At 44.9% G+C, this 27,961-nt stretch overlaps 1 protein-coding gene across 1 annotated transcript in view; it reads right to left on the bottom strand.

The window, feature by feature from the left end:
* MARK1 (microtubule affinity regulating kinase 1) overlaps nt 1-27,961 on the bottom strand; it is a 721,120-nt gene that overhangs the window by 316,809 nt on the left and 376,350 nt on the right. The window contains exon 5 of the mRNA XM_063919434.1: nt 8,122-8,192. Coding sequence (XP_063775504.1) covers nt 8,122-8,192 — 71 coding nt within the window. The remainder of the gene's footprint in view (nt 1-8,121; nt 8,193-27,961) is intronic.

Below are 27,961 nucleotides of genomic sequence, written 5' to 3'. Positions count from 1 at the left end.
CAGATATTATTACATGTTACTTTCTACTCCTCAAAGTGCAGTATAATCTCCAGCTATTTTTACATGTTACTTTCTACTCCTCATACTGCATTATAATCTCCAGCTATTATTACATGTTACTTTCTACTCTTCATAGTGCAGTATAATCTCCAGATATTATTACATGTTACTTTCTACTCCTCATAGTGCAGTATAATCTCAAAATATTATTACGTTACTTTCTACTCCTCATAGTGCAGTATAATCTCCAGCTATTATTACATGTTACTTTCTACTCCTCATAGTGCAGTATAATCTCCAGCTATTATTACATGTTACTTTCTACTCCTCACAGTGCAGTATAATCTCCAGCTATTATTACATGTTACTTTCTACTCCTCACAGTGCATTATAATCTCCAGCTATTATTACATGTTACTTTCTACTCCTCATGGTGCAGTATAATCTCCAGCTATTATTACATGTTACTTTCTACTCCTCATAGTGCAGTATAATCTCCAGCTATTATTACATGTTACTTTCTACTCCTCACAGTGCATTATAATCTCCAGCTATTATTACATGTTACTTTCTACTCCTCATACTGCATTATAATCTCCAGCTATTATTATATGTTACTTTCTACTCCTCATACTGCATTATAATCTCCAGCTATTATTACATGTTACTTTCTACTCCTCACAGTGCATTAGAATCTCCAGCTATTATTACATGTTACTTTCTACTCCTCATAGTGCAGTATAATCTCCAGCTATTATTACATGTTACTTTCTACTCCTCACAGTGCATTATAATCTCCAGCTATTATTACACGTTACTTTCTACTCCTCATACTGCATTATAATCTCCAGCTATTATTACATGTTACTTTCTACTCCTCATACTGCATTATAATCTCCAGCTATTATTACGTTACTTTCTACTCCTCATAGTGCAGTATAATCTCCAGCTATTATTACATGTTACTTTCTACTCCTCATAGTGCAGTATAATCTCCAGCTATTATTACATGTTACTTTCTACTCCTCACAGTGCAGTATAATCTCCAGCTATTATTACATGTTACTTTCTACTCCTCACAGTGCATTATAATCTCCAGCTATTATTACGTTACTTTCCACTCCTCATAGTACAGTATAATCTCCAGCTATTATTACGTTACTTTCAGCTGCAACATTAGCGGTGCACATATTATGTCGTCTGAAACAGTTGCAAACTCATATTTGATGACGGATGTAACTGTAGCGGGTATGAATTGTATTGATGCCCCATAGTTTTAATATGGTGCATTGTTACCGTTTCCGGACTCTGAGCAAATTGCAGATTAGTGAGTAGGCCGGGTACACACTACAAGTTGCATGCACCTAGCGAAATCGCGGGCAACGCAAAAGATTTGCGGGTGCTCATAGATAATAGGCTTAAATAGGATTTTAATACCTACCGGTAAATCCTTTTCTCCTAGTCCGTAGAGGATGCTGGGGACTCCAAAAGGACCATGGGGGGTATAGACGGGATCCACAGGAGCTTGGGCACACTAAAAAAACTTTGACTGGGTGTGAACTGACTCCTCCCTCTATGCCCCTCCCCCAGACCTCAGTTATAGGAACTGTGCTCAGGAGAGACGGACATTTCGAGGAAAGGATTTTTGTTAAACTAAGGGCGAGAAACATACCAGCCCACACCACAAACATACCGTACAACCAGAGTAGCAGGAAACCAGATAACAGTATGAACTAACAACAGCAACAAACTGAATATAACTGATACACAAACCACGTGTAACCAAAAATAACCAGTATCAAAACAACTGCAAGTAACAGTCCGCACTGGGATGGGCGCCCAGCATCCTCTACGGACTAGGAGAAAAGGATTTACCGGTAGGTATTAAAATCCTATTTTCTCTTATGTCCTAGAGGATGCTGGGGACTCCAAAAAGACCATGGGGTCTATACCAAAGCTCCAGACTGGGCGGGAGAGTGCGGACGACTCTGCAGCACCGATTGAGCAAACATGAGGTCCTCATCAGCCAGGGTATCAAACTTGTAGAACTTAGCAAAAGTGTTTGAACCCGACCACGTAGCTGCTCGGCAAAGTTGAAGTGACGAGACTCCTCGGGCAGCCGCCCAAGATGAGCCCACCTTCCTGGTAGAATGGGCCTTTACTGACTTCGGCAACGGTAGCCCAGCCGAACAATGAGCTTGCTGAATCGTATTACAAATCCAGCGTGCAATAGTTTGCTTAGAAGCAGGATTTCCAATCTTGTTGGAAGCATACAGGACAAACAGAGCCTCTGTCTTCCTAGTAAAAGCCGTTCTGGCAACATAAATTTCCAAAGCTCTTACAACGTCAAGAGATTTTGGGAACGCCACAGCCCCCGTAGCCACAGGTACCACAATAGGTTGGTTTATGTGAAACGAAGAAACCACCTTCGGCAGAAATTGTTGACGAGTCCTCAATTCCGCTCTATCCGAATGAAAGATCAAATATGGGCTCTTGTGAGACAAAGCCGCCAACTCGGACACTCGTCTGGCAGCCGCCAAAGCCAAAAGCATGACCACTTTCCAAGTGAGAAACTTTAACTCAACCTTACGCAAAGGTTCAAACCAGTGAGACATAAGAAATTGTAACACCACAGCAAGATCCCACGGTGCCACAAATGGAGGATGGATATGCAGCACTCCCTTCACGAAAGTCTGAACCTCAGGAAGGACGGCCAATTCTTTTTGAAAGAAAATAGATAAAGCCGAAATCTGCACTTTGATGGAACCCAATTTCAAATTTCAAAATTTTGCAAAAAATGGAGGAAACGACCCAATTGAAATTCCTCCGCAGGAGCTGCTTTGGTTTCACACCACGACACATATTTTCTCCAAATACGGTGATAATGCTTCGCCGTGACCTTCTTTCTAGCTTTAAGGAGAGTGGGGATGACCTGCCCGGGAATACCTTTCTGAGCTAAGATTTGGCGCTCAACTTCCACGCCGTCAAACGCAGCCGCGATAAGTCCGGAAACACGCAGGGCCCCTGCAGTAAAAGGTCTTTCCTCTTTTGTATTTATTAGGCCTTTACTGCATCTGCTGATGGGGTGCCTTCTTCTGTAGTGTGGGAACATAGGGAAGAAAAGATGACTTACCCGCAGTAGCGGTAGACACCAGGTCAGCAAGGCCGTCACCAAACAAGGCACTACCTTTAAAAGGGAGAGCTTCCATATTCTTCTAGGAGTCGGCATCAGGATTCCATTGATGAATCCCCAGCGCCCTCCTGGCCGAGACCGCCATGGCATTGGCTCTTGATCCCAAGAGGCCAACATCTCACGCCGCATCCTTTAGGTAATCTGCAGCATCCTTGAGATAACCAAGAGTCAGAAGAATGTTATCCTTATCAAGGGTATCCATATCCGAAGCCAAATTTTCAGCCCACTTAGCAATAGCACTACTCACCCATAACGACGCTACCGCAGGTCTGAGCAATGCACCAGTAGTAACGAAAATGGACTTCAATGTCGTCTCCAGCTTGCGATCCGCTGGGTCCTTGAGAGCAGCCGTGTCAGGAGACGGAAGCGCCACCTTCTTGGACAATCGGGATAGAGCCTTGTCCACATTGGGAGACGACTCCCATTTGTCCCTGTCTTCAGAGGGTAAAGGATATGCCATAAATATTCTATTGGCAATATGCCACCTTTTGTCAGGCGACTCCCAAGCCTTTTCACAAAGCGCGCTCATTTCATGAGAGGGGGGAAATTGTACCTCAGGCCTTTTCCCTTTAAATAAACAAACTCTTGTGTCAGGAACAGCAGGTTCCTCAGAGATATGTAAAAAATCTTTGATGGCTACAATCATGTACTGAATACTCCTAACAACCCTTGGATGTAAAGAAGCCTCATTGAAATCGACATCGGACTCAGAGTCTGTGTCAGTACCTGTATCTTCCATCTGGGTAAAAGAACGCTATTGTGACCCTGAGGGGGTCTGTACCTGAGACAAGGCGTCCTCCATGGATTTCCTCCATGTTTGTGTCTGCGAATCAGATTTATCCAATCTTTTAGATAATAAAACCACATTTGCATTCAGTGTACACAGCATAGTCACCCAATCAGCAGTCGGCTGTGCCAACAGAGTCATACCCAAATCCCTTTCTGCGCCCCCAGTAACTTCCTCCGGGGAGGAACACTCAGCCTCAGACATGTCGACACAGAGTACCGACACACCCACACTCACACTAGCCAAAAACAAGGGGATAGACCCACAGGGAAGCCTGTAGAGAGAAACACAGAGGGAGTATGCCAGCTCACACCCCAGCGCCAATATACTAAAAGATAAAATATATGTGACCAGCGCTGTCTATAATATGATAAAAGCACAAAATGTTACGTTCCCATCCCCCCACCGTTTTTGCCCCCTTGTTACTTGCGGGAGCTTGGAGGTCTGGGCCAGCGTCTCTGCAGCACTGTAGAGAGAGAGAAAATGGCGCTGGTGAGCAATGTGCGGCTAAGCCCCGCCCCTTCCCGGCGCGCTGTAGCCCGCTCAATTTCAAATTTTTATACTGGCGGGGGTAATCTATACGGTGCCCGGGCACCATATAATCGGTTCTGCCAGTCCACTGACCCCAGTAACTGCTGCCCAGGGTGCTCCCCCTAGCACCCTGCACCCTGCGAGTGCCGTTGGTGATGTGTGTGGGAGCATGTACCTCGTTACTGAAGTCTTCTGCCGTCACTGAAGTCTTCGGTTCTTCTAATACTCCTTTCTTCTGGCTTCTGTGAGGAGGGTGACGGCGCGGCTCCGGGAACAAGCAGCTAGGCGAACCAAGTGATCGAACCCTCTGGAGCTAATGGTGTCCAGTAGCCTAAGAAGCAGAGCCCTTAAACTAAGAAGAAGTAGTTCTGCTTCTCTCCCCTCAGTCCCACGATGCAGGGAGCCTGTAGCCAGCAGGTCTCCCTGAAAATAATACACCTAACATCAAGTCTTTTCAGAGAAACTCAGGAGAGCTCCCCTAGTGTGTGTCCAGTCACTCCTGGGCACAGAATCTAACTGAGGTCTGGAGGAGGGGCATAGAGGGAGCAGCCAGTTCACACCCAGTTTAAGTCTTTTCAGTGTGCCCAAGCTCCTGCGGATCCAGTCTATATCCCATGGTCCTTTTGGAGTCCCCAGCATCCTCTAGGACGTAAGAGAAATAATAGTACACAATATCAAAATGCAGCAAAGAAGGCAAGTAAAGTCCTTGCGTGCATAAAACGGGGAATTGAGTCAAGGGACATGGATGTAATCCTGCCGCTGTATAAATCATTGGTAGGTCCGCATCTTGAATTTTGTGTTTAATTTTGGGCACCATATTATAAAAAAGATATCGGGGAGCTCGATAGAGTTCAAAGGCGAGCTACTAAACTGATTAAAGGGTTAGAGACACTGGAGTATGAGGAAAGGCTTGCTAGGTTACATATGTATTCCCTTGAAAAGAGGAGACTAAGAGGAGACATTATTAATATCTTCAGACATGTAAAGGGTCAATACAAGGAATTAGCAGGGGATTTGTTTATTAATAAAACTCTGTATAGGACACGTGGGCATTCGCTGAGGCTAGAGAAGAGAAAATTCCGTACACAACGTAGGAAAGGGTTCTTCACAGTAAGGGCAATAAGGATTTGGAACTCCCTGCTGGAGAAGGTAATAATGGCGGACTCTGTAAATGCATCCTAGGCTATAGCATTTAACATATTGACATTATGTACAGTATATGGGAGTGATACGAAATATAGTTGTCAATAGGTACAAAACCATTATTTTGGTTGGTGCATTATAATGTGCACTGCTTAATACGGATACAGGTTGAACTCGATGGGCATTTTGCCTTTTTTCATCCTCACTATGTAACGGGACACACTTGCCAATACCGGCAGCATCTCTCCACTGGTCAGTACAGCAGCTCCTTCTGGAAATGTCTGTCCCCACATAAAGGCATACAGTGGTGCTTATAACTGTATACATATATGTACATGAACAGCCATATACCAGGGAATGTCAAACTCCTGAGATTCTATATAAGAACGATTAGAATAATACATAGAAGATATCTATAGTATAAAATATTCCTTGTTTAGTGTTATCCTGTGTATAGCTCACACTTAGCAGCTGTGTGGAGATCTCTGGAGCTGCAGGGAGACGAGAGATGAGGCAGATACAGCTCTTCCTCGGTGCTACAGTCAGACACTGCTGTGCAGAGCTGGGGGCAGGGCCACACCATGGACAGTAACGCTGCACAGAAAGAGAGCCAACAGAGGCATGCCTCTGAGTGTGGGGGTGGGCCTTGGATGTGTCATATGACCAGGAAGTGCACTGTAGTCTGAGCTCAGTCAGCAGCAGCAAGAGAAGACACAGGGATGCAGGTACGAGACTAGAATGTAAGCTCTCACGAGCAGGGCCCTCTTCCCTCATGTGCTTATCCTTTTCTTACTTTAATAATCTTCAACTGCACCTAATCCCGCGGTCTTCTGCCACCTGATACTTATTCCAGTGTCATCTGCTGATGTAGCTATGTTTATTTACCCTGTACTTGTCCTATATTGTCATCAACTGTAAGTTGCTGTTTTCATGTTTTGATTATTTGTTTATGTACTCCTGTAATTGGGCGCTGCGGAACCCTTGCGGCGCCAAATAAATATAGGATAATAATAATAATAAATGGTGTAGCAAGGGGAGAGTTTGAGTGAGTAAGACATGCGGTCCTACTCACTGTAACTCTCCATTCGCTACACCATATATTTATGTTTGGGCAGTTGTGTGTGACGTTATGCCACCGCCCCCACAATGCCATACATTCGCCTTCGCAACGGGATACGAATGCAATGTGTATGGCTGCACAGTCGCTGTGCGAGTGCCGCGCATGCTGCAAACTACGCTGTGGGTCAATATTGCGGTCGGGTGTGAATACCCCCCCCACAGTCCATAACAGGAGAGGACACAGTGGGGCTTGCCGGACATATATGTCACCCCTATCCAATTACTTAGTGCAAAAAACACTTATTTTTCATGTGAAAATAGATAGGTCCCGCAAAAAGCCGCAAACTTATGTATTTTCGTGGCACTTTTCGCATAAAAAATGGTCACTTATCTGGGATTTGACTTCACCTACCTGAGGCAGATTAAATCAATTTCCGATAAGCGCCAGTTACTGTAGCTGGGCTAATAGTATAGCCCCCGGCAAACCATATAGGCGGTAAATGACTGCGGCTATGGAGACCGGCCCTTATATGCAAGCACTATTTGTCATTTAACATCGGTGTGTCTTTTGAGATGAAAACAAATGTGCTGACTTTTGGGGGGTTGAATACTTTTGCAAGCCACTGTAAAGACACTGAAATGTATAGTTATGCATTTCATTTATGCTGCAGGCACTGCAGTAATTTTTAGTAAATGGACATTAGCATATGTAAACGTGCAGCATGCCAGCTATTAATTAAATGAAGAGGTTTTTGTTTTTTTTAATGATTTTATAATGTAGGTCCAATTGGCTAATGTTCTCCTAGGTAACGGATAATCAGTCTGTCAGTTACGATCAGCTTCAGGATACCCATTAGCTAGGAGCTGTGGCATGGCGTTTTTCTGTATTTTGGGGATAAAATGAGTTTATGGTTGAACAGTATATTTCACCTCAATGTTTTCTATAGGATAAGGTAATATATTTTGTGTAAATGTCCTTTACTAACAAGAAATAATCACGGACTGCACAAAATATTTCTGTCCTGTAAGACGGGTCATCTACCTGGTGTTCTATGGGTCATATGCGTTGTATGATGTCTGTAACACGTGCAGAACAGTCTATGCTAAGAGCTGCACTACAGATGGTACAATAAAAGATTGAACTGGGACCCATCTTCTGGTGAAAGCCCCAAATAATGCCAGGCTGCATTGCCCTCATCAGTACAAAAAGCTGCAGCCATTAATACAGGAATATAATAGCTGGGCCCGCAGAAGATCACTAGAAACCCTCAGCTCACTTTATACAGTCCTATCACAGGCTCCACACAGGAATCTTACAAGCGCGCTACCAGCAGAGGTTAATGAAAATCAGACCACCGAGAATCCACGTCATATAGACTAAAAAAAAGTCATTTATTTCCTCCTTTACCTGCCTAAATTTCGCCCGGGCCTCCTTTTCTTTCATCCTTCCGTGGGCCACTAAATAATCAAACACTTCTCCTGTAAGACACAAACACATTTATTACACACAAGTCATGAGACGGCAACAGGGGCCAAAATCTGTTTCCATTGCCTTACATGGATTTACTACTAAGTTACACTTACAGATGTGTCCTCATACATCCAGCCTCAACGCAATGTAGCAGGAGATGCCTGGCGTGAGCGAGCTGACAGGCCCCATTCAACTTGGTTAATATTTGGGGTCTTGTTTGCCAAAAATGCATCTTATTTGCATCGCTGTGTGTATCTGCAAACAGAATACTACGTTATAGGATATGTGACATGCCTATATTTTGTGTGTGACTGCAGCTGTATCTGCAAACAGAATACTACGTTATAGTGTCAGTAAATAAGAATTTACTCACCGGTAAATCTATTTCTCGTAGTCCGTAGTGGATGCTGGGACTCCGTAAGGACCATGGGGAATAGCGGCTCCGCAGGAGACTGGGCACAACTAAAGAAAGCTTTAGGACTACCTGGTGTGCACTGGCTCCTCCCTCTATGACCCTCCTCCAGACCTCAGTTAGGATACCGTGCCCGGAAGAGCTGACACAATAAGGAAGGATTTTGAATCCCGGGTAAGACTCATACCAGCCACACCAATCACATCGTACAACTCGTGATACTATACCCAGTTAACAGTATAACAACAACTGAGCCTCTCAACAGATGGCTCATAACAATAACCCTTTAGTTAAACAATAACTATATACAAGTATTGCAGACAATCCGCACTTGGGATGGGCGCCCAGCATCCACTACGGACTACGAGAAATAGAATTACCGGTGAGTAAATTCTTATTTTCTCTGACGTCCTAGTGGATGCTGGGACTCCGTAAGGACCATGGGGATTATACCAAAGCTCCCAAACGGGCGGGAGAGTGCGGATGACTCTGCAGCACCGAATGGGCAAACTCTAGGTCCTCCTCAGCCAGGGTATCAAACTTGTAGAATTTAGCAAATGTGTTTGACCCCGACCAAGTAGCTGCTCGGCAAAGTTGTAGAGCCGAGACCCCTTGGGCAGCCGCCCAAGAAGAGCCCACCTTCCTCGTGGAATGGGCTTTTACTGATTCAGGATGCGGCAGTCCAGCCGCAGAATGTGCAAGCTGAATCGTACTACAGATCCAGCGAGCAATAGTCTGCTTTGAAGCAGGTGCACCCAACTTGAGGGGGGCATACAGGATAAACAGCGAGTCAGTCTTTCTGACTCCAGCTGTCCTGGAAACATACATTTTCAGGGCCCTGACTACGTCCAACAACTTGGAAGCCACCAAGTCTTTAGTAGTCGCAGGCACCACGATAGGTTGGTTCAGATGAAAGGCTGATACCACCTTAGGGAGAAATTGGGGACGAGTCCTCAATTCTGCCCTATCCATATGGAAAATCAGATAAGGGCTTTTACATGACAAAGCCGCCAATTCTGATACACGCCTGGCCGAAGCCAAGGCCAACAACATGACCACTTTCCACGCGAGATATTTCAATTCCACGGTTTTAAGTGGCTCAAACCAATGTGACTTTAGGAAATCCAACACCACGTTGAGATCCCAAGGTGCCACTGGAGGCACAAAAGGGGGCTGAATATGCAGCACTCCTTTAACAAAAGTCTGAACTTCAGGTAGTGAAGCCAGTTCTCTCTGGAAGAAAATCGATAGAGCCGAAATCTGGACCATAATGGAACCCAATTTGAGGCCCATAGTCACCCCTGACTGTAGGAAGTGCAGAAAACGGCCCAGCTTAAATTCCTCCGTTGGGGCCTTCCTGGCCTCACACCACGCAACATATTTTCGCCAAATGCGGTGATAATGGTTTGCGGTCACTTCTTTCCTAGCTTTAATCAGCGTAGGAATGACTTCCTCCGGAATGACCTTTTCCTTCAGGATCCGGCGTTCAACCGCCATGCCGTCAAACGCAGCCGCGGTAAGTCTTGGAACAGACAGGGCCCCTGCTGCAGCAGGTCCTGTCTGAGCGGCAGAGGCCATGGGTCCTCTGAGATCATTTCTTGAAGTTCCGGGTACCAAGCTCTTCTTGGCCAATCCGGAACAATGAGTATAGTTCTTACTCCTCTTCTCCTTATTATCCTCAGTACCTTTGGTATGAGAGGAAGAGGAGGGAACACATAAATCGACCGGTACACCCACGGTGTCACTAGAGCGTCCACAGCTATCGCCTGAGGGTCTCTTGACCTGGCGCAATATCTTTCTAGCTTGTTGTTTAGGCGGGACGCCATCATGTCCACCTGTGGCCTTTCCCAACGGTTTACAATCAGTTGGAAGACTTCTGGATGAAGTCCCCACTCTCCCGGGTGGAGGTCGTGCCTGCTGAGGAAGTCTACTTCCCAGTTGTCCACTCCCGGAATAAACACTGCTGACAGTGCTAACACGTGATTTTCCGCCCATCGGAGAATCCTTGTGGCTTCTGCCATCGCCGTCCTGCTTCTCGTGCCGCCCTGTCAGTTTTCATGGGCGACTGCCGTGATGTTGTCTGACTGGATCAGTACCGGCTGGTTTTGAAGCAGGGGTTTTGCCTGACTTAGGGCATTGAAAATGGCCCTCAGTTCCAGAATATTTATGTGTAGGGAAGTCTCCTGACTTGTCCATAGTCCTTGGAAGTTTCTTCCCTGTGTGACTGCCCCCCAGCCTCGAAAGGCTGGCATCCGTGGTCACCAGGACCCAGTCCTGTATGCCGAATCTGCGGCCCTCTTGAAGATGCGCACTTTGCAGCCACCACAGCAGAGACACCCTGGTCCTTGGAGACAGGGTTATCAGCCGATGCATCTGAAGATGCGATCCGGACCACTTGTCCAACAGGTCCCACTGAAAAGTTCTTGCATGGAACCTGCCGAATGGAATTGCTTCTTAGGAAGCTACCATCTTTCCCAGGATCCGCGTGCAGTGATGCACCGACATGTTTTGGTTTTAGGAGGCCTCTGACTAGAGATGACAGCTCCTTGGCCTTCTCCTCCGGGAGAAACACTTTTTTCTGTTCTGTGTCCAGAACCATCCCCAGGAACAGTAGACGTGTCGTAGGGACCAGCTGTGACTTCGGAATATTTAGAATCCAGCCGTGCTGTTGTAGCACCTCCCGAGATAGTGCTACCCCGACCAACAACTGCTCCTTGGACCTTGCCTTTATCAGGAGATCGTCCAAGTACGGCATAATTAAAACTCCCTTCTTTCGAAGGAGTGTCATCATTTCGGCCATTACCTTGGTAAAGACCCTCGGAGCCGTGGATAGACCAAACGGCAAAGTCTGGAATTGATAATGACAATCCTGTACCACAAATCTGAGGTACTCCTGGTGAGGATGGTAAATGGGGACATGCAGGTAAGCATCTTTGATGTCCAGTGATACCATGTAATCCCCCTCGTCCAGGCTTGCAATAACCGCCCTGAGCGATTCCATCTTGAACTTGAATTTTTTTATATATGTGTTCAAGGATTTCAAATTTAAAATGGGTCTCACCGAACCGTCCAGTTTCGGTACCACAAACATTGTGGAATAGTAACCCCGTCCTTGTTGAAGTAGGGGTACCTTGACTATCACCTGCTGAGAATACAGCTTGTGAATTGCCTCTAGTACAGCCTCCCTGCCTGAGGGAGTTGTTGGCAAGGCAGATTTGAGGAAACGGCGGGGGGGAGATGTCTCGAATTCCAGCTTGTACCCCTGAGATACTACTTGAAGGATCCAGGGATCCACCCGTGAGCGAGCCCACTGATTGCTGAAATTTTTGAGACGGGCCCCCACCGTACCTGGCTCCGCCTGTGTAGCCCCAGCGTCATGCGGTGGACTTGGAGGAAGCGGGGGAGGACTTTTGCTCCTGGGAACTGGCTGTATGCTGCAGCTTTTTCCCTCTACCTCTGCCTCTGGGCAGAAAGGACGCGCCTCTAACCCGCTTGCCCTTATGGGGCCGAAAGGACTGCACCTGATAATACGGTGCTTTCTTTGGCTGTGAGGGAACATGGGGTAAAAATGCAGACTTCCCAACTGTTGCTGTGGAAACGAGGTCCGAGAGACCATCCCCGAACAACTCCTCACCCTTATAATGCAAAACTTCCATGTGCCTTTTAGAATCTGCATCACCTGTCCACTGCCGAGTCCATAACCCTCTCCTGGCAGAAATGGACATTGCACTTATTTTAGATGCCAGCCGGCAAATATCCCTCTGTGCATCTCTCATGTATAAGACTGCGTCTTTAATATGCTCTACGTTTAGCAATATAGTGTCCCTGTCTAGGGTATCAATATTTTCCGACAGGGAATCTGACCACGCAGCTGCAGCACTGCACATCCATGCTGAAGCAATAGCTGGTCTCAGTATAATACCTGTGTGTGTATATACAGACTTCAGGATAGCCTCCTGCTTTCTATCAGCAGGCTCCTTTAGGGCGGCCGTATCCGGAGACGGTGGTGCCACCTTCTTTGACAAGCGTGTGAGCGCTTTATCCACCCTAGGGGATGTTTCCCAACGTGACCTATCCTCTGGCGGGAAAGGGTACGTCATTAGTAACCTTTTAGAAATTACCAGTTTCTTATCGGGGGAAGCCCACGCTTCTTCACACACTTCATTTAACTCCTCAGATGGAGGAAAAACTACTGGTAGTTTTTTCTCTCCAAACATAATACCCTTTTTTGTGGTACCGGGGGTAACATCAGAAATGTGCAACACATTTTTCATAGCCTCAATCATGTAACGTGTGGCCCTATTGGAAGTTACATTAGTCTCATCGTCGTCGACACTGGAGTCAGTATCCGTGTCGACATCTGTGTCTGCCATCTGAGGTAGCGGGCGTTTTAGAGCCCCTGATGGCTTTTGAGACGCCTGGGCAGGCACAGGCTGAGAAGCCGGCTGTCCCATATTTGATATGTCGTCAAACCTTTTATGTAAGGAGTCGACACTGTCACGTAATTCCTTCCACATAACCATCCACTCAGGTGTCGGCCCCGCAGGGGGTGACATCACATTTATAGGCATCTGCTCCGCCTCCACATAAGCCTCCTCATCAAACATGTCGACACAGCCGTACCGACACACCGCGCACACACCGGGAATGCTCTGACAGAGGACAGGACCCCACAAAGCACTTTGGGGAGACAGAGAGAGAGTATGCCAGCACACACCAGAGCGCTATATAACACAGGGATTAACACTATAACTGAGTGTTTTCCCATATAGCTGCTTATATATATATATATATTGCTGCGCCTAAATTTAGTGCCCCCCCTCTCTTTTTTACCCTTTTGTAGCTTGAAACTGCAGGGGAGAGCCAGGGAGCGATCCTTCCAGCGGAGCTGTGAGGGAAAAATGGCGCCAGTGTGCTGAGGGAGATAGCCCCGCCCCTTTTTCGGCGGACTTTTCTCCCGCTTTTTTTTTATGGATTCTGGCAGGGGTATTTATCACATATATAGCCTCTGGGACTATATATTGTGATTTTTTGCCAGCCAAGGTATTAATATTGCTGCTCAGGGCGCCCCCCCCCCCCCCCCCCAGCGCCCTGCACCCATCAGTGACCGGAGTGTGAGGTGTGCATGAGGAGCAATGGCGCACAGCTGCAGTGCTGTGCGCTACCTTGTTGAAGACCGAAGTCTTCTGCCGCCGATTTTCCGGACCATCTTCATGCTTCTGGCTCTGTAAGGGGGACGGCGGCGCGGCTCCGGGACCGGACGATCGAGGTCGGGTCCTGTGTTCGATCCCTCTGGAGCTAATGGTGTCCAGTAGCCTAAGAAGCCCAAGCTAGCTGCAAGCAGGTAGGTTCGCTTCTTCTCCCCTTAGTCCCTCGTAGCAGTGAGTCTGTTGCCAGCAGATCTCACTGAAAATAAAAAACCTAAAATATACTTTCTTTTCTAGGAGCTCAGGAGAGCCCCTAGTGTGCATCCAGCTCAGCCGGGCACAAGATTCTAACTGAAGTCTGGAGGAGGGTCTTAGAGGGAGGAGCCAGTGCACACCAGTTAGACCAAAAGCTTTCTTTTAGTTGTGCCCAGTCTCCTGCGGAGCCGCTATTCCCCATGGTCCTTATGGAGTCCCTGCATCCACTTAGGACGTCAGAGAAGGATATGTGGCATGACAATATTTTGTGTGTGACTGCGGCTGTATCTGCATACGTAATACTACATTATAGTGTCAGTAATAGGATATGTGGCATGCCTATATTCTGTGTGTGACTGTGGCTGTATCTGCAAACAGAATGCTACATTACAGTGTCAGTAATAGGATATGTGGCATGCCTATATTCTGTGTGTGACTGTGGCTGTATCTGCAAACAGAATGCTACATTACAGTGTCAGTAATAGGATATGTGGCATGCCTATGTTGTGTGTGTGACTGCGGCTGTATCTGCATACGGAATGCTGTTACACTGTCAGTAATATGATATGGGGAATGCCTGTATACTGTGTGTGACTGCAGCTGTATCTGCATACAGAATGCTACGTTACACTGTCAGCAATAGGATATGTGTCATGCCTATATTCTGTGTGTGACTGATGATGTATCTGCATATGGAATACTACATTACAGTATCAGTAAATAGGATATATGGCATGCCTATATACTGTGTGTGATTGCGGCTGTATCTGCATACAAAATGCTATGTTACAGTGTCAGTAAATAGGATATGTGTCATGCCTATATTCTGTGTGTGACTGATGCTGTATCTGCATACGGAATGCTATGTTACACTGTCAGTAATAGGATATGTGGCATGCCTGTATTCTGTGTGCGACTGTGGCTGTATCTGCATATAGAATGCTATGTTACAGTGTCAGTAATAGGATATGTGGCATGCCTGTATTCTGTGTGTGACTGTGGCTGTATCTGCATATGGAATGCTACGTTACAGTGTTAGTAATAGGATATGCGGCATGCCTGTATACTGTGTGTGGCCGCGGCTGTATCTGCATATGAAATGCTACATTACAGTGTCAGTAATAGGATATGCGGCATGCCTGTATACTGTGTGTGACTGTGGCTGTATCTGCATATGAAATGCTACATTACAGTGTTAGTAATAGGATATGCGGCATGCCTGTATTCTGTGTGTGACTGTGGCTGTATCTGCATATGGAATGCTATGTTACAGTGTTAGTAATAGGATATGCGGCATGCCTGTATTCTGTGTGTGACTGCGGCTATATCTGCATATGGAATGCTATGTTACAGTGTCAGTAATAGGATATGTGGCATGTCTATATTCTGTGTGTGACTGCGGCTGTATCTGCATACGGAATGCTACGTTACAGTGTCAGTAATAGGATATGTGGCATGCCTGTATACTGTGTGACCGCGGCTGTATCTGCATACAGAAAGCTATGTTACAGTGTCAGTAATAGGATATGTGGCATGCCTGTATTCTGTGTGCGACTGCGGCTGTATCTGCATATAGAATGCTATGTTACAGTGTCAGTAATAGGATATGTGGCATGCCTATATTCTGTGTGTGACTGCGGCTATATCTGCATATGGAATGCTACGTTACAGTGTCAGTAATAGGATATGCGGCATGCCTATATTCTGTGTATGACTGTGGCTGTATCTGCATATGAAATGCTACATTACAGTGTTAGTAATAGGATATGCGGCATGCCTATATTCTGTGTGTGACTGCGGCTATATCTGCATATGGAATGCTATGTTACAGTGTCAGTAATAGGATATGTGGCATGCCTATATTCTGTGTGTGACTGCGGCTGTATCTGTATATGGAATGCTACGTTACAGTGTCAGTAATAGGATATGCGGCATGCCTGTATTCTGCGTGTGACTGTGGCTGTATCTGCAAACAGAATGCTACAATACAGTGTCCGTAATAGGATATGCGGCATGCCTGTAATCTGTGTGTGTGACTGCGTCTGTATCTGCATACAAAATGCTACATTATATTGTCAGTAAATAGGATATGTGGCATGCCTATATTCTGTGTGTGACTGCGGCTGTATCTGCATACGGAATGCTACGTTACAGTATCACTAATAGTATATGCGGCATGCCTGTATACTGTGTGTGACTGCGGCTGTATCTGTATACGGTATACTACGTTACACTGTCAGTAATAGGATATGCGGCATGCCTATATTCTGTGTGTGTGACTGCGTCTGTATCTGCATACAAAATGCTACATTATATTGTCAGTAAATAGGATATGTGGCATGCCTATATTCTGTGTGTGACTGCGGCTGTATCTGCATACGGAATGCTACGTTACAGTATCACTAATAGTATATGCGGCATGCCTGTATACTGTGTGTGACTGTATCTGCATATGGAATACTACGTTACAGTATCAGTAATAGGATATGTGGCATGCCTGTATACTGTGTGTGACTGCGGCTGTATCTGTATACGGTATACTACGTTACACTGTCAGTAATAGGATATGCGGCATGCCTGTATACTGTGTATGACTGTGGCTGTATCTGCATATGAAATGCTACATTACAGTGTTAGTAATAGGATATGCGGCATGCCTGTATTCTGTGTGTGACTGCGGCTGTATCTGCATATGGAATGCTACGTTACAGTGTCAGTAATAGGATATGTGGCATGCCTGTATACTGTGTGTGACTGCGGCTGTATCTGTATACGGTATACTACGTTACACTGTCAGTAATAGGATATGCGGCATGCCTGTATACTGTGTATGACTGTGGCTGTATCTGCATATGAAATGCTACATTACAGTGTTAGTAATAGGATATGCGGCATGCCTGTATTCTGTGTGTGACTGCGGCTGTATCTGCATATGGAATGCTACGTTACAGTGTTAGTAATAGGATATGCGGCATGCCTGTATACTGTGTGTGACTGTGGCTGTATCTGCATATGAAATGCTACATTACAGTGTCAGTAATAGGATATGCGACATGCCTGTATACTGTGTATGACTGTGGCTGTATCTGCATATGGAAAGCTACGTTACAGTGTCAGTAATAGGATATGTGGCATGCCTGTATACTGTGTGTGACTGCGGCTGTATCTGTATACGGTATACTACGTTACACTGTCAGTAATAGGATATGCGGCATGCCTGTATACTGTGTATGACTGTGGCTGTATCTGCATATGAAATGCTACATTACAGTGTTAGTAATAGGATATGCGGCATGCCTGTATTCTGTGTGTGACTGCGGCTGTATCTGCATATGGAATGCTACATTACAGTGTTAGTAATAGGATATGCGGCATGCCTGTATACTGTGTGTGGCTGCGGCTGTATCTGCATATGAAATGCTACATTACAGTGTCAGTAATAGGATATGCGGCATGCCTGTATACTGTGTATGACTGTGGCTGTATCTGCATATGAAATGCTACATTACAGTGTTAGTAATAGGATATGCAGCATGCCTGTATTCTGTGTGTGACTGTGGCTGTATCTGCATATGGAATGCTACGTTACAGTGTTAGTAATAGGCTATGCGGCATGCCTGTATTCTGTGTGTGACTGCGGCTGTATCTGCATATGGAATGCTACGTTACAGTGTTATTAATAGGATATGCGGCATGCCTGTATACTGTGTATGACTGTGGCTGTATCTGCATATGAAATGCTACATTACAGTGTTAGTAATAGGATATGCGGCATGCCTGTATACTGTGTATGACTGTGGCTGTATCTGCATATGAAATGCTACATTACAGTGTTAGTAATAGGATATGCGGCATGCCTGTATTCTGTGTGTGACTGCGGCTGTATCTGCATATGGAATGCTACGTTACAGTGTTAGTAATAGGATATGCGACATGCCTGTATACTGTGTGTGACTGTGGCTGTATCTGCATATGAAATGCTACATTACAGTGTCAGTAATAGGATATGTGGCATGCCTGTATACTGTGTGTGACTGCGGCTGTATCTGTATACGGTTTACTACGTTACACTGTCAGTAATAGGATATGCGGCATGCCTGTATACTGTGTATGACTGTGGCTGTATCTGCATATGAAATGCTACATTACAGTGTTAGTAATAGGATATGCGGCATGCCTGTATTCTGTGTGTGACTGTGGCTGTATCTGCATATGGAATGCTACGTTACAGTGTTAGTAATAGGATATGCGGCATGCCTGTATTCTGTGTGTGACTGCGGCTGTATCTGCATATGGAATGCTACGTTACAGTGTTAGTAATAGGATATGCGGCATGCCTGTATACTGTGTATGACTGTGGCTGTATCTGCATATGAAATGCTACATTACAGTGTTAGTAATAGGATATGCGGCATGCCTATATTCTGTGTGTGACTGCAGCTGTATCTGCATATGGAATGCTATGTTACACTGTCAGTAATAGGATATGTGGCATGCCTGTATACTGTGTATGACTGTGGCTGTATCTGCATATGGAATGCTACGTTACAGTGTTAGTAATAGGATATGCGGCATGCCTGTATACTGTGTGTGACTGTGGCTGTATCTGCATATGGAATGCTACGTTACAGTGTTAGTAATAGGATATGCGGCATGCCTGTATTCTGTGTGTGACTGTGGCTGTATCTGTATACGGAATACTGCGTTACACTGTCAGTAATAGGATATGCGGCATGCCTGTATACTGTGTATGACTGTGGCTGTATCTGCATATGAAATGCTACATTACAGTGTTAGTAATAGGATATGCGGCATGCCTGTATTCTGTGTGTGACTGCGGCTGTATCTGCATATGGAATGCTACGTTACAGTGTTAGTAATAGGATATGCGGCATGCCTGTATACTGTGTGTGGCCGCGGCTGTATCTGCATATGAAATGCTACATTACAGTGTCAGTAATAGGATATGCGGCATGCCTGTATACTGTGTGTGACTGTGGCTGTATCTGCATATGAAATGCTACATTACAGTGTTAGTAATAGGATATGCGGCATGCCTGTATTCTGTGTGTGACTGTGGCTGTATCTGCATATGGAATGCTACGTTACAGTGTTATTAATAGGATATGCGGCATGCCTGTATACTGTGTATGACTGTGGCTGTATCTGCATATGAAATGCTAAATTACAGTGTTAGTAATAGGATATGCGGCATGCCTGTATACTGTGTATGACTGTGGCTGTATCTGCATATGAAATGCTACATTACAGTGTTAGTAATAGGATATGCGGCATGCCTGTATTCTGTGTGTGACTGCGGCTGTATCTGCATATGGAATGCTACGTTACAGTGTTAGTAATAGGATATGCGGCATGCCTGTATACTGTGTGTGACTGTGGCTGTATCTGCATATGGAATGCTACATTACAGTGTCAGTAATAGGATATGTGGCATGCCTGTATACTGTGTATGACTGTGGCTGTATCTGCATATGGAATGCTACGTTACAGTGTCAGTAATAGGATATGTGGCATGCCTGTATACTGTGTGTGACTGCGGCTGTATCTGTATACGGTTTACTACGTTACACTGTCAGTAATAGGATATGCGGCATGCCTGTATACTGTGTATGACTGTGGCTGTATCTGCATATGAAATGCTACATTACAGTGTTAGTAATAGGATATGCGGCATGCCTGTATTCTGTGTGTGACTGCGGCTGTATCTGCATATGGAATGCTACGTTACAGTGTTAGTAATAGGATATGCGGCATGCCTGTATACTGTGTGTGGCTGCGGCTGTATCTGCATATGAAATGCTACATTACAGTGTCAGTAATAGGATATGCGGCATGCCTGTATACTGTGTGTAACTGTGGCTGTATCTGCATATGAAATGCTACATTACAGTGTTAGTAATAGGATATGCGGCATGCCTGTATTCTGTGTGTGACTGTGGCTGTATCTGCATATGGAATGCTACGTTACAGTGTTAGTAATAGGATATGCGGCATGCCTGTATTCTGTGTGTGACTGCGGCTGTATCTGCATATGGAATGCTACGTTACAGTGTTAGTAATAGGATATGCGGCATGCCTGTATACTGTGTATGACTGTGGCTGTATCTGCATATGAAATGCTACATTACAGTGTTAGTAATAGGATATGCGGCATGCCTATATTCTGTGTGTGACTGCAGCTGTATCTGCATATGGAATGCTATGTTACACTGTCAGTAATAGGATATGTGGCATGCCTGTATACTGTGTATGACTGCGGCTGTATCTGCATATGGAATGCTACGTTACAGTGTTAGTAATAGGATATGCGACATGCCTGTATACTGTGTGTGACTGTGGCTGTATCTGCATATGAAATGCTACATTACAGTGTCAGTAATAGGATATGTGGCATGCCTGTATACTGTGTGTGACTGCGGCTGTATCTGTATACGGTTTACTACGTTACACTGTCAGTAATAGGATATGCGGCATGCCTGTATACTGTGTATGACTGTGGCTGTATCTGCATATGAAATGCTACATTACAGTGTTAGTAATAGGATATGCGGCATGCCTGTATTCTGTGTGTGACTGTGGCTGTATCTGCATATGGAATGCTACGTTACAGTGTTAGTAATAGGATATGCGGCATGCCTGTATACTGTGTGTGACTGTGGCTGTATCTGCATATGGAATGCTACGTTACAGTGTTAGTAATAGGATATGCGGCATGCCTGTATTCTGTGTGTGACTGTGGCTGTATCTGTATACGGAATACTACGTTACACTGTCAGTAATAGGATATGCGGCATGCCTGTATACTGTGTATGACTGTGGCTGTATCTGTATACGGAATACTACGTTACACTGTCAGTAATAGGATATGCGGCATGCCTGTATACTGTGTATGACTGTGGCTGTATCTGCATATGAAATGCTACATTACAGTGTTAGTAATAGGATATGCGGCATGCCTGTATTCTGTGTGTGACTGCGGCTGTATCTGCATATGGAATGCTACGTTACAGTGTTAGTAATAGGATATGCGGCATGCCTGTATACTGTGTGTGGCTGCGGCTGTATCTGCATATGAAATGCTACATTACAGTGCCAGTAATAGGATATGCGGCATGCCTGTATACTGTGTGTGACTGTGGCTGTATCTGCATATGAAATGCTACATTACAGTGTTAGTAATAGGATATGCGGCATGCCTGTATTCTGTGTGTGACTGTGGCTGTATCTGCATATGGAATGCTACGTTACAGTGTTAGTAATAGGATATGCGGCATGCCTGTATTCTGTGTGTGACTGCGGCTGTATCTGCATATGGAATGCTACGTTACAGTGTTAGTAATAGGATATGCGGCATGCCTGTATACTGTGTATGACTGTGGCTGTATCTGCATATGAAATGCTACATTACAGTGTTAGTAATAGGATATGCGGCATGCCTATATTCTGTGTGTGACTGCAGCTGTATCTGCATATGGAATGCTATGTTACACTGTCAGTAATAGGATATGTGGCATGCCTGTATACTGTGTATGACTGTGGCTGTATCTGCATATGGAATGCTACGTTACAGTGTTAGTAATAGGATATGCGGCATGCCTGTATACTGTGTGTGACTGTGACTGTATCTGCATATGGAATGCTACGTTACAGTGTTAGTAATAGGATATGCGGCATGCCTGCATTCTGTGTGTGACTGTGGCTGTATCTGTATACGGAATACTACGTTACACTGTCAGTAATAGGATATGCGGCATGCCTGTATACTGTGTATGACTGTGGCTGTATCTGTATACGGAATACTACGTTACACTGTCAGTAATAGGATATGCGGCATGCCTGTATACTGTGTATGACTGTGGCTGTATCTGCATATGAAATGCTACATTACAGTGTTAGTAATAGGATATGCGGCATGCCTGTATACTGTGTGTGACTGTGGCTGTATCTGCATACGGAATACTACGTTACACTGTCAGTAATAGAATATGCGGCATGCCTGTATACTGTGTGTGACTGCGGCTGTATCTGTATATGGAATACTACGTTACACTGTCAGTAATAGGATATGCGGCATGCCTGTATACTGTGTATGACTGTGGCTGTATCTGCATATGGAATGCTACGTTACAGTGTTAGTAATAGGATATGCGGCATGCCTGTATTCTGTGTGACTGTGGCTGTATCTGCATATGGAATGCTACGTTACAGTGTTAGTAATAGGATATGCGGCATGCCTGTATTCTGTGTATGACTGTGGCTGTATCTGCATATGGAATGCTACGCTACAGTGTTAGTAATAGGATATGCGGCATGCCTGTATTCTGTGTGTGACTGTGGCCGTATCTGCATATGGAATGCTACGTTACAGTGTTAGTAATAGGATATGCGGCATGCCTATATTCTGTGTGTGACTGCAGCTGTATCTGCATATGGAATGCTATGTTACACTGTCAGTAATAGGATATGTGGCATGCCTGTATACTGTGTATGACTGTGGCTGTATCTGCATATGGAATGCTACGTTACAGTGTTAGTAATAGGATATGCGGCATGCCTGTATACTGTGTGTGACTGTGGCTGTATCTGCATATGGAATGCTACGTTACAGTGTTAGTAATAGGATATGCGGCATGCCTGTATTCTGTGTGTGACTGTGGCTGTATCTGTATACGGAATACTACGTTACACTGTCAGTAATAGGATATGCGGCATGCCTGTATACTGTGTATGACTGTGGCTGTATCTGTATACGGAATACTACGTTACACTGTCAGTAATAGGAAATGCGGCATGCCTGTATACTGTGTATGACTGTGGCTGTATCTGCATATGAAATGCTACATTACAGTGTTAGTAATAGGATATGCGGCATGCCTGTATTCTGTGTGTGACTGCGGCTGTATCTGCATATGGAATGCTACGATACAGTGTTAGTAATAGGATATGCGGCATGCCTGTATACTGTGTGTGGCTGCGGCTGTATCTGCATATGAAATGCTACATTACAGTGTCAGTAATAGGATATGCGGCATGCCTGTATACTGTGTGTGACTGTGGCTGTATCTGCATATGAAATGCTACATTACAGTGTTAGTAATAGGATATGCGGCATGCCTGTATTCTGTGTGTGACTGTGGCTGTATCTGCATATGGAATGCTACGTTACAGTGTTAGTAATAGGATATGCGGCATGCCTGTATTCTGTGTGTGACTGCGGCTGTATCTGCATATGGAATGCTACGTTACAGTGTTAGTAATAGGATATGCGGCATGCCTGTATACTGTGTGTGGCTGCGGCTGTATCTGCATATGAAATGCTACATTACAGTGTCAGTAATAGGATATGCGGCATGCCTGTATACTGTGTGTGACTGTGGCTGTATCTGCATATGAAATGCTACATTACAGTGTTAGTAATAGGATATGCGGCATGCCTGTATTCTGTGTGTGACTGTGGCTGTATCTGCATATGGAATGCTACGTTACAGTGTTAGTAATAGGATATGCGGCATGCCTGTATTCTGTGTGTGACTGCGGCTGTATCTGCATATGGAATGCTACGTTACAGTGTTAGTAATAGGATATGCGGCATGCCTGTATACTGTGTGTGACTGTGGCTGTATCTGCATATGGAATGCTACGTTACAGTGTTAGTAATAGGATATGCGGCATGCCTGTATTCTGTGTGTGACTGTGGCTGTATCTGTATACGGAATACTACGTTACACTGTCAGTAATAGGATATGCGGCATGCCTGTATACTGTGTATGACTGTGGCTGTATCTGTATACGGAATACTACGTTACACTGTCAGTAATAGGATATGCGGCATGCCTGTATACTGTGTATGACTGTGGCTGTATCTGCATATGAAATGCTACATTACAGTGTTAGTAATAGGATATGCGGCATGCCTGTATACTGTGTGTGACTGTGGCTGTATCTGCATACGGAATACTACGTTACACTGTCAGTAATAGGATATGCGGCATGCCTGTATACTGTGTGTGACTGCGGCTGTATCTGTATATGGAATACTACGTTACACTGTCAGTAATAGGATATGCGGCATGCCTGTATACTGTGTATGACTGTGGCTGTATCTGCATATGGAATGCTACGTTACAGTGTTAGTAATAGGATATGCGGCATGCCTGTATTCTGTGTATGACTGTGGCTGTATCTGCATATGGAATGCTACGTTACAGTGTTAGTAATAGGATATGCGGCATGCCTGTATTCTGTGTATGACTGTGGCTGTATCTGCATATGGAATGCTACGCTACAGTGTTAGTAATAGGATATGCGGCATGCCTGTATTCTGTGTGTGACTGTGGCCGTATCTGCATATGGAATGCTACGTTACAGTGTTAGTAATAGGATATGCGGCATTCCTGTATTCTGTGTGTGACTGTGGCTGTATCTGCATATGGAATGCTACGTTACAGTGTTAGCAATAGGATATGCGGCATGCCTGTATACTGTGTGTGACTGCGGCTGTATCTGTATACGGAATACTACGTTACACTGTCAGTAATAGGATATGCGGCATGCCTGTATACTGTGTATGACTGTGGCTGTATCTGCATATGGAATGCTACGTTACAGTGTTAGTAATAGGATATGCGGCATGCCTGTATTCTGTGTATGACTGTGGCTGTATCTGCATATGGAATGCTACGTTACAGTGTTAGTAATAGGATATGCGGCATGCCTATATTCTGTGTATGACTGTGGCTGTATCTGCATATGGAATGCTACGTTACAGTGTTAGTAATAGGATATGCGGCATGCCTATATTCTGTGTATGACTGTGGCTGTATCTGCATATGGAATGCTACGTTACACTGTCAGTAATAGGATATGCGGCATGCCTGTATACTGTGTATGACTGTGGCTGTATCTGCATATGAAATGCTACATTACAGTGTTAGTAATAGGATATGCGGCATGCCTGTATTCTGTGTGTGACTGCGGCTGTATCTGCATATGGAATGCTACGTTACAGTGTTAGTAATAGGATATGCGGCATGCCTGTATACTGTGTGTGACTGCGGCTGTATCAGTCATCCACACGCTTTATTAGGGGTAGTGCTACTGATGTGTCCGTTTTCATACACTTAAAATCTATAAAATCGATAATTCAACATTTATGTAACTAAATATTATTTGTAAAAAGTAAACATTTAAGCATTCGGGAAACAGTCAAAACCAAAACCTAGGGGGGGAGCCAGCGCTGCTCATATGAGCTGACAATCTGAATGAAGACGTCTCTTATGGTGGGTTATCACACAGGAAAGAGATGAGAGAATAATAATATATGAGCGGAGGCAGCCTGTCTGGGGCCTCACTAGGGGCTAGCGCCGTCACAACGTGAAGTCCCCCTGTGTGTGACCACCCCATGGAATAGGACAGAGGGGTCTATGTACAAAACATTGGAGAGACATAAAGTGGACGGAGGTAAAGTACCGGTCAGTCAGCTCCACTGACCGGCGTCATTGCCCCATATACAGCCACTCTTACCTGGCTGCCGCTGTGGGCTCCGAATCTCACACATGCACACTAGAGCCGGCCGGGAGGGGAGACGTGCACACTAGAGCCGGCCGGGAGGGGAGACACGTGCACACTAGAGCCGGCCGGGAGGGGAGACACGTGCACACTAGAGCCGGCCGGGAGGGGAGACACGTGCACACTAGAGCCGACCGGGAGGGGAGACACGTGCACACTAGAGCCGGCCGGGAGGGGAGACACGTGCACACTAGAGCCGGCCGGGAGGGGAGACACGTGCACACTAGAGCCGGCCGGGAGGGGAGACACGTGCACACTAGAGCCGGCAGGGAGGGGAGACACGTGCACACTAGAGCCGGCAGGGAGGGAAGACACGTGCACACCAGAGCCGGCCGGGAGGGGAGACACGTGCACACCAGAGCCGGCCGGGAGGGGAGACACGTGTACACTAGAGCCGGCCGGGAGGGGAGACACGTGCACACCAGAGCCGGCCGGGAGGGGAGACACGTGCACACTAGAGCCGGCCGGGAGGGGAGACACGTGCACACTAGAGCCGGCCGGGAGGGGAGACACGTGCACACTAGAGCCGGCCGGGAGGGGAGACACGTGCACACTAGAGCCGGCCGGGAGGGGAGACACGTGCACACTAGAGCCGGCCGGGAGGGGAGACACGTGCACACTAGAGCCGGCCGGGAGGGGAGACACGTGCACACTAGAGCCGACCGTGGTATAGAGGAGAAGCAGGAAGAGAATTATGATCAGTGCCAAGTAATATATTTACCCCAATGTACTAAGCCTTGAAGGGAGATAAAGTGGATAAAACTTTCAGGCAGTCCCCTGCAGCCACCGAATCTCCAACATCCCGGCCGCTTAGGTATATTTGTACTGGGTATGCCGTAGGTATACATGTACTGGTTATGTAAAAGATATATATGTACTGGGTATGCAATAGGTATATATGTACTGGGTGTGTAATAGGTATATTTGTACTGGGTATGTAATAGGTATATATGTACTCGGTATGCAATACGTATATATGTACTGGGTATGCAATAGGTATATTTGTACTGGTTATGCAATAGGTATATATGTACTGGGTATGCAATAGGTATATTTGTACTGGTTATGCAATAGGTATATATGTACTGGATATGCAATACGTATATATGTACTCGGTATGCAATACGTATATATGTACTCGGTATGCAATAGGTATATATGTACTGGTTATGCAATAGGTATATATGTACTGGATATGCAATACGTATATATGTACTGGTTATGCAATACGTATATATGTACTCGGTATGCAATACGTATATATGTACTCGGTATGCAATAGGTATATATGTACTGGTTATGCAATAGGTATATATGTACTGGATATGCAATACGTATATATGTACTCGGTATGTAATAGGTATATATGTACTCGGTATGCAATACGTATATTTGTACTGGTTATGCAATAGGTATATATGTACTGGATATGCAATACGTATATATGTACTCGGTATGCAATAGGTATATATGTACTCGGTATGCAGTAGGTATATATGTACTGAGTATGCAGTAGGTATATATGTACTCGGTATGCAATACGTATATATGTACTCGGTATGCAATACGTATATATGTACTGGGTATGCAATACGTATATTTGTACTGGGTATGTAATAGGTATATATGTACTGCGTATGCAATAGGTATATATGTACTGGGTATGCAATACGTATATATGTACTAATTATGCAATAGGTATATATGTACTGGTTATGCAATAGGTATATATGTACTGGGTATGTAATAGGTATATATGTACTGGGTATGTAATAGGTATATATGTACTGGGTATGCAATAGGGATATATATGTACTGGTTATGCAATAGGTATATATGTACTGGGTATGTAATAAGTATATATGTACTGGGTATGCAATAGGTATATATGTACTGGGTATGCAATAGGGATATATATGTACTGGTTATGTAGTAGGTATATATGTACTGGGTATGCAATAGGTATATATGTACTGGGTATGCAATAGGCATATATGTACTGGGTATGTAATAGGTATATATGTACTGGGTATGTAATAGGTATATATGTACTGGGTATGCAATAGGCATATATGTACTGGGTATGTAATAGGTATATATGTACTGGGTATGTAATAGGTATATATGTACTGGGTATGTAATAGGTATATATGTACTGGGTATGCAATAGGGATATATATGTACTGGTTATGTAGTAGGTATATATGTACTGGGTATGCAATAGGTATATATGTACTGGGTATGCAATAGGCATATATGTACTGGGTATGTAATAGGTATATATGTACTGGGTATGTAATAGGTATATATGTACTGGGTATGTAATAGGTATATATGTACTGGGTATGCAATAGGCATATATGTACTGGGTATG

This window comes from Pseudophryne corroboree, chromosome 4, assembly GCF_028390025.1.
Source record: "Pseudophryne corroboree isolate aPseCor3 chromosome 4, aPseCor3.hap2, whole genome shotgun sequence".
In the NCBI taxonomy this organism is placed as follows: Eukaryota; Metazoa; Chordata; class Amphibia; order Anura; family Myobatrachidae; genus Pseudophryne; species Pseudophryne corroboree.
The sequence above is the reverse complement of the archived record's forward strand: the minus strand, read 5'-3'. Positions and strand labels throughout refer to the sequence as shown.